At 41.0% G+C, this 15,508-nt stretch overlaps 1 protein-coding gene across 3 annotated transcripts in view; it reads left to right on the top strand.

The window, feature by feature from the left end:
- The window catches only part of c12hxorf58 (chromosome 12 CXorf58 homolog), a 43,929-nt gene that overhangs the window by 1,826 nt on the left and 26,595 nt on the right, over positions 1–15,508 (top strand). The window contains exons 1-4 of one of the 3 annotated variants that reach the window (XM_043700678.1): positions 466–532; positions 619–880; positions 4,310–4,452; positions 9,038–9,137. In XM_043700678.1, coding sequence (XP_043556613.1) covers positions 4,322–4,452; positions 9,038–9,137 — 231 coding nt within the window. In that variant the 5' untranslated portion in view covers positions 466–532; positions 619–880; positions 4,310–4,321. Of the gene's footprint in view, positions 1–465; positions 533–618; positions 881–3,522; positions 3,604–4,309; positions 4,453–9,037; positions 9,138–15,508 lie in introns of those variants that run through there. The other 2 variants (XM_043700679.1, XM_043700677.1) reach the window with 2 other exon arrangements.

The following is a 15,508-nucleotide window of genomic DNA, read 5'->3' as shown; positions in this document are numbered from 1 at the left end:
TCCCTCACACTTCCCCACCCTCCCCTCTCTCTCTTTCCCCATCCCACCCTCACTCTCCCCCTTCCTCTCCCTCACTCACCCTCCCTTTCTCTTCCCTCCTATTTCTGTTTATCTCTCAAATAAAACACAGAACGGTAGATGTTGGAAATCTGATACAAGAACAGAAATTGAGGAAGAAGCACCGCTGTCTGGCAGTATCTGTGAGAGGAATCAGGGTTAACCTTTCGGGTGATTTCTGTTATTGTTCTATTTCTCCCTCTCTGTCCTTTTACCTTCTTCACGCTTTTCTCCTGTTGCCTGGTAACGGCGACGCTCTCACTGGTTTCCGGGCCCCGGGAGGGAGACTCGCTTCAGGATCACTCCGGGATCAGGTTCAGGATCACTCCGGGTTCAGGATCATTCCGGGATCGGGTTCAGGATCACTCCGGGAACAGATTCAGGTTCAGGATCACTCCGGGATCGGGTTCAGGATCAGGATCACTCCGGGTTCAGGATCACTCCGGGATCAGGTTCAGGATCACTCCGGGATCGGGTTCTGGATCACTCCGGGATCAGGTTTAGGATCACTCCGGGTTCAGGATCACTCCGGGATCAGGTTCAGGATCACTCCGGGATCAGGATCACTCCGGGTTCAGGATCTGTCGCCACCGTTCGCAGTCTCCCGGAGTCGAGAACAATTTTGTTTGAAACATGTAATCGGCTTGTTTCACCTCCCAGGTGGTGTCGTCCTTTTTAATTTTATTTAATTGTGTAGAATTAGTAATTGCGAAGGAAGAAGGGAAGGAGACAAACCCTGGGAGGAAAGGGAGGGGGTCCATTCACTGGCAAAGCCCTGTCCAGCTGGTGAGGACTTGTGTCTCAGTGATGGAGCTACATTAAGGTTAGTCTGAAATGTCAATGTTTGGGGAAATAAAGCTGGATCGTAGTAATTGTGAAACAGCAAACAACATGACCACTTAGTAACACTTTTCAGGTTCGAGGGTGGCACAAACTTTACACCTTCACAATTTATTTTCACTATTCCTCTTTTAGGGCACTTAAAGATTGGTGCAGAATATGAAGACATGGCTTACCTTTCACTAGCATCACACAGAATTAAGGGCAGCCTAATGTCATCTTCCTTTTATAATGGTGTAGAGCTGCCGGTGTTGGACTGGGGTAGACAAAGTTAAAAATCACAGAACACCAGGCTATAGTCCAACAGGCACGCAGCCCGCATGTCAGAACAGATAACTCCATGTCCCAACACCTACAACTACTGTACTTTAACTTCAGATAATTGTTAATATTTTCAGATTAGCCTTAAGTGTTGTTCCACACAATATTTGTTTTAATTTTGAAATTATGTGAAATGTTAGTAAATAGAATCATGAAGTTTACATGACAAAAGAGGTAGTTTAGCCTATGATGTCTGGATTGTCTCTTTGCTAGCTTTCTTCCCCGAGCTCGATTGTCCCACCACCTCAAATACTTATCCAGTTTCCCTGAAGAATTTCACAATGGATTTTACCTCAATCACTCCTGGTGGCAAAACATTAGATGCTACAAAAATTCTCTGGAAAGGAATTTCTCTGGGACCCTCTTGTATTTTCAGTCACAATTTTAAATGAATAGTCCCTCATCACTGGAAACCCAAGTAGAGGAAACAAATTCTGAACACTTAAAGACCTCTTATGTGTCCTCTTAGTATGATCATTTCAAAACAGAGAAAACACTAACTCCTTAAGCTATAGCATCATCCTGATGAACTTAGATTAAGATGAATGTGGATTTAAATCTATGATTTGGAGATGCCGGTGTTGGACTGGGGCGTACAAAGTTAAAAATCACACAACACCAGGTTATAGTCCAACAGGTTTAATTGGAAGCACACTAGCTTTCGGAGTGACGCTCCTTCATCAGGTGATTGTCCTAATGAAGGAGCGTCACTCCGAAAGCTCGTGTACTTCCAATTAAACCTGGTGGACTATAACCTGGTGTTGTGTGATTTTTAGATTTAAATATAATTTGCAATGAGACTCCCAGAACTGCGGATTGTGCTGAGCCTGGTCTAATCTGCAAACTTATCACCACTTCTCCACCTTTTATACTTCTCAAAACAAAATCCAAAATGCAGTTGGTATTTTTAATGTACTAATTCACTTTAAGGAAATTCTATATTTTAATCCTTAAATTATTTGTTCATCTGCACCTTTCGTCTTTTATCCTTCCAAACTATATTATTGGTAACAGTAGCATACTATGCTGGTGATCCAGTGGTCTAGACAATTCTCTGGAGTCTATTGTTCAAATTCCACCATGGTGGTTGTGGGGGATTAAATTCAGTTAATGAATTAATCTAGAATTTCAGCTCATACTGGATCGTCATAAAAATCCATCTGCTTCTATAATGTGCTACAGGGCAAGGATTATGCACGTGACACCAGACCAATAACAATTCAGTTGAATCTTAACTTCCATCTGAAATGGCCTAGCAAGAGACTCTGTTGTATCAAACTGATGTAGAAACAAGTGTGGGCGTATGTAACACCAGATAGATTGCAGTACCTCATTTCTACCATCGGAATTAGGGATGGGCATTAAATCCTACTTTTGCCAACACTACTCTCATATCACAAATGAATAAATATTTTAAAAATTGCTAATGTAACATTAAATTATACATATCACATGTCTCCCCATTCCACAAACCTAGCATGGTTTACATATGTCAGTTATATTTCTCATTGTTTACCACATTACTTAACCTGGTATCAGTATAGTCGGTTTCTTCAATGCGAATTGGCTGTAAGGTGATTGAAGAATTTACACCATTATTTGTAGAATGTGAACTTTCCTTACATGTATTGACTGTAACACAATTCCCGTTCCATTGCTTTAAACGGTGCTGCTATTACGTGATTTTCTTATAATGCGGGATCGCACAGGAGACTGCATCGGGTGCAACGGATACAATAAATGACATTTGGGGAAGTGCACTCTCCTTTACATTGGGGAGACTGGACACCTTTTTGCAGAATGCTTCAGGGAACATCTCCGTTACACCCACGCCAATCAACCCACCATCCCGTGGCCAAACATTTCAACACCCCCTTCCACTCTGCTGAGGACATGCAGGTCCTGGGCCTCTTCCACCGCCACTCCCTCACCAGCCGATGCCTGGAGGAAGAACGCCTCATCTTCTGTCTTGGAACACTTCAATCCCAGGGCATCAATGTGGACTTCACCAGTTTCCTCATTTCCCTTCCCCCCACCTTACCCCAGTTCCAAACTTCCAACTCTGCACCATCCTCATGACCTGTCCCGCCTGTCAATCTTCCTTCCCACCTATCCGCTCCACCCCCATCTCCGACCTATCACCTTTACCCTCACCTCCATCAACCTCCTGCACTCCCAGCTACCTACTCCCCAGCCCCATCCCCTCCCATTTATCTGTCCATCCTTGAGACTTCCAGCCTCATTCCTGATGAAGGGCTCCTTGGATGCTGCCTGATCTGCTGTACATTTCCAGCACCACTCTAATCTTTTTCCAGTTAAGCCTTGTCAAAAATGTCATCTCCAATAAGATTCTGCTTCTGTGATCCCTGTACAAAGGATATTTGGGTGAGATGGACTTGTAGAATAGAAAATATTAAAGAATGCACCATTTAGCATTCTGCCTTTGCTTTTGCTATTCTAATTCAGAAAATCTGTAAACTATTGTACATCATGAATTTGCCATAATGGATTGCCTTATTCCTAATAGAAGATAACAAGTATAAATGATAATTACCTTGTGGACTTGTTGGGCCGAAGGGCCTGTTTCCACACTGTAATGTAATGTAATCTAAAAAAAAATCTAATCTAATGTAATGTAATCTAATGTAATCTAATCTAATCTTGGTATGAAGTTCACAGAAACTCTTCAATTTCGTAAAATTATTGGTAAATGCTGAACAACAAATTCACATTTTCCTCAAACATTTTAAGAGTAATCTACTTTTAATTAACCACCAAATTGCAAGCAATAATTGACTCTAGATGATTTGTACCTGTTATTTTTGATGAATTATTAATACCAGGATGTATTATAGAAAAAACATACTTAAATGAACACATCTTTGACATACTGTAATTGAAAGATGATTTATTCTAACATAAGAAGTTTCTCTTGTGAAATGCAATGCAGTATGAAAATAATTCAGTGCCTAGTTATTACACAGTACTGATACAGCTTTTTGACTCTCAAATACTTTCTAAATGTATTATTTAAAAATGATGCTGACTGTAACTATGAGATAATTGCTTTAACTTGTTTTTATCTCTTTAGAATGATTTTGACATGATAATAATGAATCCTATTATCTTGGAAAATAAACGTTCACCTCGTCTGTATCCATCTCCACAAAATGATTACTTATTTCAGAATAACGAAGAAACAACAGCATATGATCAATCATGTGAATCAGATATGTAAGTAATCCACAAGTATTTTCCAATACCAATTTACTTTGGTTCATAAGCTTTTTTCTTGGATTATTCTATGCTTAACATAAAAAACATCAATAGATTACCAGAAGAGAATAAATAAATATTTGGGCTAATACAAAAACACTTGTCTCTCACACTGTGAAAAACATATATTTGTGGGTTTGCTTGTAATGACAAATCACCTATCCCTGTTTTGTCACTTCCCTGCTGAAAGATCTGGCTGTAATTTTTCAGCAATGTCCCCTAGTCTCCAGATTCCCAGCCAGCAAAATAGGTTCTAACTATCGATCTTGTCTGTCCCCCTTAAGATCTTGAAAATATGGACTTAATCACCCCCATATCTTCTAAATTCCAGGGAATACAATTCTAATTTATACAACCTGTCCTTGTAATTCAGTCCCTGGCATCCATTTTGGTAAATCCATGCTACATTCAGTACAAAGTTAAAAATCCTTCCCCAGATATAGTGCTCAGATGGATGTGATCCTTTGCCAGAATATTGTTGAATGCTACAAATGGGTATCATCTTAAAAGGAACAGAGTAAAGGAGAAGCAAACAAAAAACATACATGAATGAGAGGAAATTGGATTGTTTAGAGCACAAAATTGAAAATTTTCAGGTAGTTACATGAGAAAAATTATATTAATCATCTAATTAAAACAATTAAAAATTAAGTACATGATGAGTTACAGAGGACATGTGAATTGCAAAGGAGAATAGGCAGGTTAGTACAGGAATATGAGGAAAGTGAAGCAAATTTCACAACCAGGACTTTGGGAGAGAAAAAGAACAGGGCAAGACCAAGAAAATAGATTATCTCACCAACGTATTGTTCTGCTAGTGAACCAGCTCAAGCATAAGCTGTTCCTTCCTCAGAAAAATGGGTGAATAGCAAAACAAATATTTCACATCAGTATTTACTGTGGAAAAGGACATGGAAGCTCGGGAACTTAGCGGCATAAATAGCGATGTCAGAAGTGGAGGTGTTGCAGGTCTTAAAATGCATAAAGACAGATAGGTGCCCAGGACCTGATCAGGTATTTCTCAGAACTTTGTACAAAGCTATAGAAGAGATTGCTGAGCCTCTTGCTGTGATACTTGGATCATCGACAGCTCCAGTTGAGGTGCCAGAAAACTGACTGGAAGTGGCTAATGTGGTGCCATTATTTAAGGAAGGCTGTAAGGAAAAGTCAGGGAACTATAGACTAGTGAGCCTTATGTCTGTAGTGGGTAAGTTGTTGGAAGGGAGTTGTTGGACAGGGTTTATATGTATTTGGAAAGGCAAGGACTGATTAGGAATAGTCAAGGACTGATTAGGAATAGTCAATATGGTTTGCGCTTGGGAAATCATGGCTCACCAACTTGATTGAGTTTTCTGAAGAGGTGGCAAAGAAGATTGATGAAGGCAGAGTGGTAGACATCGTCTATATGGACTTCAGCAAAGTGTTCAAGAATATTCTGCAAGATAGACTGGTTTGTAAGCTTAGATCACATGGGATCCAAGGGGAGCTAGCCAACTGGATACTAAATTGGCTTAAAGGTAGGAGACAGAGGGTGGTGGTGGAGGTTTGCTTTTCAGACTGGAAGCCTGTGACCAGCAATGTGCCACAAGGTTCGGTGCTGGGTTCACTGCTTTTCATCATTTATATAAATGATTTGAATGTGATATAGGAGGTATGGTTAGTATGTTTGTAGATGATACCAAAATAGGATGGATAGTGAAGAAGATTATCTCAGACCTTGATCAAATCGGTCATTGGCTGAGGAATGGCATCGAGAGTTTAATTTAGATAATTGTGAAGTGTCGCATTTTGGGAGGGAAAACAGCGCAGGACTTACACAGTTAATGGTAGAGCCCTAGGTAGTGTAGTGGAACAAAGAGACTTAGGGGTGCAGGTGCATTGTTTCTTGAAAGTGGAATCGCAGGTAGACAGGGTGGTGAAGAAGGTGTTTGGCACGCTTGCCTTTATTGGTCAGTGCATTGAGTATAGGAGTGAGTACATTATGTTGTGGCTGGATAGGATATTGGTGAGGCTACTTTTAGAATACTGCATACAATTCTGGTCTCCCTTCTATACGAAGGATGCTGTGGAACTTGAAAAGTTGCAGAAAAGATTTACAAGGATGTTGCCAGAATTGGAGGGTGCAGAAAAGATTTACACAGATGTTGCCAGTATTGGAGGGTTTAAGGTATATGGAGAGGCTGAATAAGCTGAGGATATTTTCACTTGGAGTGTCAGAGGCTGAAGCATGACCTTAAGACAGGTTTATAAAATCATGAAGGACATGGATGGGGCAAATAGCCAAGGTCTTTTTCCTAGGATGAGGGAGAGAGTCGAAAGGTGTGGCGCTGGAAACACACAGCAGGTCAGGCAACATCCGAGGAGCAGGCTTTATCAGGCTTACGCCCAAAATGTCAATTCTCCTGCTCTTCGGAAGCTGCCTGACCTATTGTGCTTTTCCCGCATCTGCAGTTCTCACTTTCTCCTAGAATGGAGGAGTCCAAACTAGAGGGCATAGGTGAAAGGGGAAAGATTTTAAAAGGACCTGAGAGGTAACTTTTTCACATGCAGAGAGCGGTGCGTGTATGGAATGAGCTGCCAGAGGAGGTCCTGGAGACTAGTAGAATTACAACATTTAAAGGCAACTGGATAGGTTATGAATAGGAAGGGTTTAGAGGGATATGGTTCAAATGCTGCCAAATGAAACAAGATTAATTTAGGATATTTGGTAGGAATGGATGAGTTGGACTGAAGGGTCTGTTTCAGTGCTGTGTGACTTTGACTCTATAACTACCTCATAAGAGCACCATAACTCACCGCATTGGGACCTGTAGTTCAGGTCTGAAGTTCATGAACTCTTTATGAAAGCTAAATGGCCTCATGGAATGATGTAATTCTATTTCGTAAGAAAAGAACAACTTCCAAGACTACCAGAAGTTTCAAAGCACAGTACCGCAAATGAAGCATTTGGAACCAACCTTTCCAATATAGAAAACAAGGCAGCCAATTCACACATATCAAACTCCCTCATAGACCAATGAGATAATGACCAGATCATCTATTTTCATGATATTGATTGAGGGAATAAATATTGATGAGGAACAAGGGATAATTTCCTTACCCTTCTTTGAAGAACAGCCCGAGCAGGTAATTGGGTCTCAATGTAATATCTCATTCACAAATGATAGCTCTGAAAGTGCAGCAACTCCTCAATGGAATCGCAGCTGACACACTTATTGGAATGGAGTGGAAAGACATATATCAATAAAGGGATGGCATGGTGGCTCAGTGGTTTGCATTGCTACCTCACAGTGCCAGGGACCGGGTTCAATTCCTGCCTTGAATAACTGTTGTGTGGAGTTTGCACGTTCTCCCCGTGTCTGCATGGGTTTCCTCCGGGTGTTTCCTGCAACAGTCCAAAGATGTGCAGGTCAGGTGGATTGGCCATTCTAAATTGCCCATTGTGTTAGGTGTATTAGTCAGGGATAAATACAAGGTAGGGGAATGGGTGTGGGTGGGTTACTCGTTGGAGTGGATTTGTTGGGCTGAAGGGCCTGTAGGGAATCTAATCTAATCAGCACGCATACTGATCTGCAATTCCACTCTTGTTGGAGTATGATGTTGAATGTTTAAACTGCATTCAGGGGAATGAGTGATTCCTTCAGCCAGACAGCTTTGTATATTTCCAGTCCACACTATAACGAGTAAATCAATATTTATGTTATTAACAGTGATCTATACAGCCTTAATAAACATAAGTATAATTAACTGACATTTCTATTTTCTCTACCATGTGTATGTTTTGCCATTTACATTTTCCTTTTCAGCTTGGCTCTTGCAATATGTTTTAAAGGTCAAAGCAAAAGAAACAATAATCCTGCGGCTGCGACTAATGCAATAGAAAAGGAGGTGACGTGATTACGGCAAGGACAAATTAATAATGAAATCTTGCCTGAATGAGTGCAGTTGCAACAACACAAAAGAAACTCAATGTAAAAGCAAAGCTTGATTGACACACTATTCACAACTTTAATTATTAATTTCCTCAAGCACTGGTACAGAGTCGAAGCAATGTGTGCCATCTACAGGACATGCTGCAGTGACTTGCTGAGGCTCCTTTGACAATACCTTTTAATATGCAACCTCTATCATCTAAAACAAGGACAGCAGGCACATGATATACTACCACCTGCAAGATCCCCCCTAGTCACACACCATCCTGATTTGGAAAGTTTTCACTGTTCCTTCTCTGCTAAAATCCTGGATTCCTACTTGCCCACTCCCTGACCCAATGGTACTGCGGATGTATCACATGGACGATAGTGGTTCAAGGAGATTGATCACCACTGTCTTTCCATGGGGCAATTAGGGATGGACAGTACACACTGGCCTTCTGTGATATTAATATCCCATTCATTGAATAAAAGAAAACATCTTTAATTGTACCAGATAGATTAAAACATTTCATTGTCTATGCTATGTAAATCTCTCAACCTGACGTTCATGTTGATACAATTAATAATGTCCAACATGTATCAGCTGATTTCTACTCTGTCATATTTAGAATTGATCGAAATTTTGCTGCTCGAATTATTCAAAGATCATGGTGTTCTTACAGAAATAAACAGCTATTTCGCCTCCTCAAGCACACAATCTGTGCAGCTGTAAGTATAAAATCGGAATCTATTGTACAGGCTATTAATAACAGAGAAATGAGGAAGGTTTCTTTTTCTCTCTCTATCCATTGCTTTTATGTTTTGTTCACCAATAACTAATATTCATAACCTTTCATAACCACAGTAGGAGTACTGCATACAATTCTGGTCACCCTGCTATAGGATGAATATATACTTAAGAGGGAAATCAAGAGGACAAAAATGGGACATGAGATAGCTTTGGCAAATAACATCCAAAGGGATTTTATAAATACATTAAGGACAAAAGGGTAACTAGGGGGAGAATAGAACCCCTCAAAGATCAGCAAGACAGCCTTTGTGTGGAATCGCAGGAGATGGAGGAGATACTAAACAAGTATCTTTCGTTAGTGTTCACTGTGGAGAAGGACATGGAAAATACAGAATGTGGGTAAAAAGATGGTGACAGCTTGAAAAATGTCCATATTACAGAGGAGGTGGTGCTGGTTGTTTTGAAACATGTAAATGTGGATAAATCCTTAGGACCTGATCAGGTGTACTGTAGAACTCTGTGGGAATCTTGGGAAGTGATTGCTGAGCCCCTTGCTGAGATATTTGTATCATTGATGGCCACAGGCGAGGTGCTGGAAGACTGGAGGTGGTGCCACTATTTTAAAAAGGTGGTAAGGACAAGAAGGGAACTATAGGCTGGTGAGCCTGACATCGGTGGTGGGCAAGTTCTTGGAGGGAATCATGAGGGACAGGATTGACATGTATTTCGAGAGACAAAGACTGATTAGGGATAGTCAGCACGGCTTTGTGCGTGGGAAATCATGTCTCACTGACTGGATTGAGTTTTTTTGAAGAGGAAGATTGATGAGCGTGATCTATATGGACTTCAGTAAAGTATTCGACAAGGTTCCTAATGGTAGACTGGTTAGCAAGGTTAGATCACATGGAATACAGGGAGAACAAGTCATGTGGATACAGAACTGGCTAGAAGGTAGAAGACAGAGGATGGTGGTAGAGGTTTGTTTTTCAGACTGAGGCCTGTGACCAGTGGTGTGCCACAAGGATCGGTGCTGGGTCCACTGCTTTTTCTCATTTATGTAAATGATTTGGATGTTAAAATTAGGTGGTAAATTGGTAGTGTATGGACAGGAAAGAAAGTTACCTCAGCTTACAACAGGATTTTGATCAGATGGGTCAATGGGCCAAAGAGTGGCAGATGGAGATTAATTTAGATAAATGTGAGGTGCTGCATTTTGGAAAGGCAAATTAGGGCAGGACTTTTACACTTAATGGTAAGGTCCGAGGGAGTGTTGCTGAACAAAGAGACCTTGGAGTGCAGGTTCATAACTCCTTGAAAGTTGAGTCTCAGTTAGATAGGATAGTGAAGAAGGTATTTAGTATACTTTCCTTCATTGGTCAGAGAATTGGGAGGTCATGTTGCAGCTGTACAGGAGATTGGTTAGGCCACTTTTGGAATATTATGTGCAATTCTGGTCTCTCTCCTATAGGAAGGATGTTGTGAAACTTGAAATGGTTCAGAAAAGATTTACAAGGATGTTGATTTGATAGGAGGGTTTCAGCTATGGGGAGATGCTGAATAGGCTGGGGCTGTTTTCCTTGGAGCGTTGGAGGCTGAGGGGTGACCTTATAGAGGTTTATAAAATCATGAGGGGCATGGTTAGGGTAAATAAAAAGTTTTTTTTCCCTGGTTTGAGGGAGTCTATGTCTTAGAGGGCGTAGGTTTAGGGTGAAAGGGAAAAGATTTAAAAGGGACCAAAGGGGCAACTTTTTCAGGCAGAGGGTGGTGCCTGTATGGAATGAGCTGCCAGAGGAAGTGATGGAGGCTGGTACAACATTTAAAAGGCATCTGGAAGGGTACATGAATAGGAAGGATTTAGAGGGATATGGGCCAAGTGCTGGCAAATGGGACGATTAGATTAGGATATTTGTTCAGCATAGACGAGTTGGACCGAAGGGCCTGTTGCCCATGCTGTAAATCTCTATGACTCTATTAAACTGGAAAGGGTGCAAAAATGATTTGCGGAATACTACCAAGACTGGTGGTTTTGAGTTGTAAGGAAAGGCTGGATAGGTTGAGACTTTTTCTATGGAGCGTAGGAGGCTATGGGTGTCCTTGTAGAGGTTTATAAAATTATGAGAGGCATGGATAAGGTGAATAGCCAAGGTCCTTTCCCCAGGGTGGGGGAGTTCGAAACTAGATGGCATAGGTTTAAGGTGAGAGAACGGAGCCAGTTGCCAAAAGGAAGTGGTAGAGGGGAGTACAATTACAACAATCAAAAGACATTTAGACAGGTAAATGGACAGGAACAGTTTAGAGGTTTATGGGCCAAATGAAAGCAAATGGGATTAGTTCAGTTTTGGAAACTTGATTGGCATGAACAAATTCGACCAAAGGCCTGATTCTGTGCTATGTGATGCTATCTTGTGACACTTTTGGCTTGAGCCGTGATGATCACTTCTGTATTAAGCATCGCCTGCAGTGGCTCAGGTGTGGCATGCTGTCTTTGCTGCATTTGCTATAGAAGGAAATATTAAGCTGAGAGTATACACAATTCATAGAGGCATTGAATGGGATGCAGTGGCATAGTGGCAATGTCACTGGACTAGAAATCCAGAACTCCATGCTAATGTTTTGGGGGTAAAGGCAAAGAACTGCAGATGCTGGAAATCTCAAATAAAAACAGAAAGTGCTAGAGAAACACAACAGGCCAGGCAGCATCTGTGGAGAGAGATGCAGAGTTAATGTTTCAAGGCTAGTACCCTTTGACAGAACTGAAGACAGTGGGGAAGTTGATATGTAAGTAATAACAGTTTGGGAGGAAGGGAACAGAGTACGTGGAGACAATGTGCAGAGAGAGAGAGACAAAAAATAGAGGCAAACAAAGAAAGAGATTGCTGATGTTAAACCTAGAGAGAAATAATAGCTAGCTGGGCTGCTAACAGAAGTGTAAATGTTTGAAAATGGATTGGCTGTGCTGGGAGCAACCCATAAAGGATAGGACCTAGTGGTGTTTGGGAAAGGAACAAACAAGGAAGAAGATGTTCACGTTCTGAAATCGTTAAACTCGATGTTGAGTCCTGGAGACTGTAAGATGCCAAAGTGTAAAATTAAGTGTTGTTCCTCCAGCCTGCACTGAGCCTTGCTGGAATACTGTAGTAGGCCTGAGACAGAAATATTGGCATTTTTTAAAAGCTTATGTGTTCAGCATAGTGGTCACCCAGTCTGTGGTTAATCTCCTCAGTAGAGGAATCTGCATTGTGAGCAGAGAATACAGTTGACTGGATTTGGTGAAGTGCAGGTAAAATCACTGTTTCACCTGAAAGGTGTGTCTGCTGCCTTGGAAATTGAGGAGGGAGGAGATAAATGGGACATGGCAGATGGCAAAACTTGAATTCTATAAAAATCTTGAAAAAAAAGCTAGCCTATTGGCAGCCATGTAACCACTGCCTCATGCCCCCTCCCTCTCTCCAGGTAACTATTGGCCAATTAACATATCAAAGATGGTAGAAGCTATTTTTAAAGGTGTTGTAGCAGGGCAGTCAGTAAAGCTCAAAGCAATCAGACAGGGTCAGCATGGCTTTAGCAGGGGAAGTCATGTTTACCCAATTTTTTGGAGTACTTTGAGGAAGTCACACATGCTGTGATCATAGGGAAATTGGTGGATATACTCTATCGAGATTTCCAGAAGGAATTTGATATGGTGCCAAACACAATGATATTGTGGAAAACACCAGCTCATGGTGTGGGCTTAGCAAATTGGCATAGATAGAAGATTGCCTTGATAACAGGAAACAAAGTACGTGTAAATAAATAATTTTCTGATTGGTGAGATGTGGTGCGTAGCATGCCATAAGGATCAGTGCTGGAGCCTCAATTTTTTAGATTTTATAAATGACTTGGATGAAGGGATTGCTCAGTTTGCTGATGATGTAAAGATGTTTCTGAAAGTAAATTGAAGATGACATAAGGAATGTAATGGTATCATTATTCAAGAAGGGTGGTTGAGATAATCCAGGAAACTACAAGCGATTGAGTCTACAATCTGTGATGGGGAAACTGTTGAAAAAATTCTGAGGGACAGAATTAATCTACATTTGGAAAGGTAAGGATTAATCAAGGATAGTTAGCATGGCTTTTTAAGGTGTGATCATGTCTAATAAATTTGAATTTTTCCAGGCGGTGCCTAGGTGTGTAGATGAGGGTAGTGCGGTTGATATAGTCTACATGGACTTCAATAAGGCTTTTGATAGGTCTTGCATTGCAGACTGGTTAAGAAGCAAAGAATCTATTGGGTGCATGGCAATTTGACAAACTAGATCTAAAATTGGCTTAGTGGCAGAAATAAAAGGGTGATGGTCAAAAGATGTTTTTGTGCCTGGATACCTGTGTCCAGCGGCAAACCACAGGGTCCTTTGCAGTTTGTCACATATGTTAATGGTCTAGCCATTAGTGTCAGAAGTATGATCATTGATGACATGAAAATTGGTGTTTACTAAATAATAAGAAGGAAAGCCTTAGACTACAGGATGATATAGACAAGCTGGTCAGATGGCTCAACAGTGACAAAATAGAACTTAATCCTGAAAAATCTCTGCGCTTCAGAGGATCAGTACAGATTTGATTGGCTAAAAGGCCTCTATCTGCACTGTAGGATTCTATGATTCAATGATTCTATGAGATGGGAAAAACATTTAAGAAACGTACTGTTACAATAACCACAGGGGATTTCAATGTGTAGGTGGACTGGGAAATCAAATTGGTAGTGGATCCCAAGAAAAGGAATTCATGGAATGTTAATGTGATGGCTTTTTGGAGCAGCATGTGGTAGATCCCACCAAGGAACAGACGGTTCTGGATTTAGATGTGTGTAATGAGGCAGACTTGATTAGGCATCTTAATGTGAAGGAACTCCGAAAGGGCAGTGACCACAATATGATAGAATTCACCCTGCAGTTTGAGAGGGAGTATCTTGAATCAGATGTAATGGTATTACAATTGAGTTAAGGTCACTACAAAGACATAAGGGAGGAGCTGGCCAGAGTTGACTGGAAGGGGAGCCTAGCAGGGAAGACAGTGGAGCAGCAACGGCAGGGGTTTTTGGGGTAATTCGGGAGGCCCAGCAGAAATTCATCCCAAGGAAGAAGAAACATACTAAGGTGAGGACAGAAGCAAACATGGCTGACAAGGGAAGTCAGGGGCAGCATAAAAGCAAAAGAAAAAACGGACAATGTGGTGGAGATTAATGGGAAGCCAGTGAATTGGGAAACCTTTGAAATCTAGCAGATTAAAAAGCAAAAAAAGGGGAGAAGATGAAAGATGGGAGTAAGCTATCGAGTAACTTAAAGAAGATTGCAAGAGTTGTTTTAGATATATTAGAGAGGGTGGATGGACATTGGACCAGTGGAAAATGAGGATGGAGAAATAGTAATTGGGAACAATGAAATGGCAAAGAAACTGAAGAAGTCCTTTGCATCAGTTTTCACAATGAAAGACACCAGCAGCATACCAGAATGTCAAGAGAGTCAGGGGACAGAGGTGAGTGTAGTGGTCATCACTAAGGGTCAGGCGCTGGGGAAACTGAATGATCTTTGTTATGGACATGATCAGACCTCCTCAAAATGTGTTAAGAGGGTCGCCCAGATATTAACTTCTTCTAATTTTAAAGGTTATTGTGAAGTGTGTGTTCCAGATGTGATGCTCCTGGTTAAACCACTCAATGCAAGACAATATTTATTTAACCATCATAGTTAAAATACAAACAAAATAAAGAGGAATTTAGAATAACTAAACCACTGAAAATCTAAGCTGAAAAATAGATACAATGCCTATTACTAATTAGCTGTTTCAATATAGTAATATCCCATTGTAAATATCCTTGGCGAAAAAGCAAATTCAGACACAGATTTTTACATGCAGTTCTCCAATCTGGGTGGAAACAACATCAAGAGATTTCAGAGAAAATAGCAGCTTGGCATCATTCACTGAAGCTTCCAACTCTTTTGAGAGCCCAAACAGCCAAACCAAAGTTAGAAAGCCTTGTCTGTGAGGACTGGCCATTCCCATTCAAACTGCTTCCAATGTTCCATCCTGTTAAACAAAAAGGCCGCACACATTGTTTACTCTAGTGGTCCTGGCAGCCTTACAACCTCTCCTAAAAAAAAAGACCAAAATGTTTTCTTAAAGTGACAGCATTGTCACATCTGAAGCTGGATAAATCACTAAATCAAATGGACTACACCCCAGAGTTCTGAAGGGGATAGCTGAGGAGATTGTAGAGGCATTGGTGGTGATTATTCAGGCATCACTGGAGTCAGAGAGGGTCACAGGGAACTGGAAAATGGCTAATGTAATACCCCTGTTTAAGAAG

The sequence above is a fragment of the Chiloscyllium plagiosum genome, chromosome 12 (genome assembly GCF_004010195.1).
Source record: "Chiloscyllium plagiosum isolate BGI_BamShark_2017 chromosome 12, ASM401019v2, whole genome shotgun sequence".
NCBI classification, from domain to species: domain Eukaryota; kingdom Metazoa; phylum Chordata; class Chondrichthyes; order Orectolobiformes; family Hemiscylliidae; genus Chiloscyllium; species Chiloscyllium plagiosum.
Note: the sequence above shows the minus strand (reverse complement) of the source record. Positions and strands in the feature narration are given on the sequence as shown.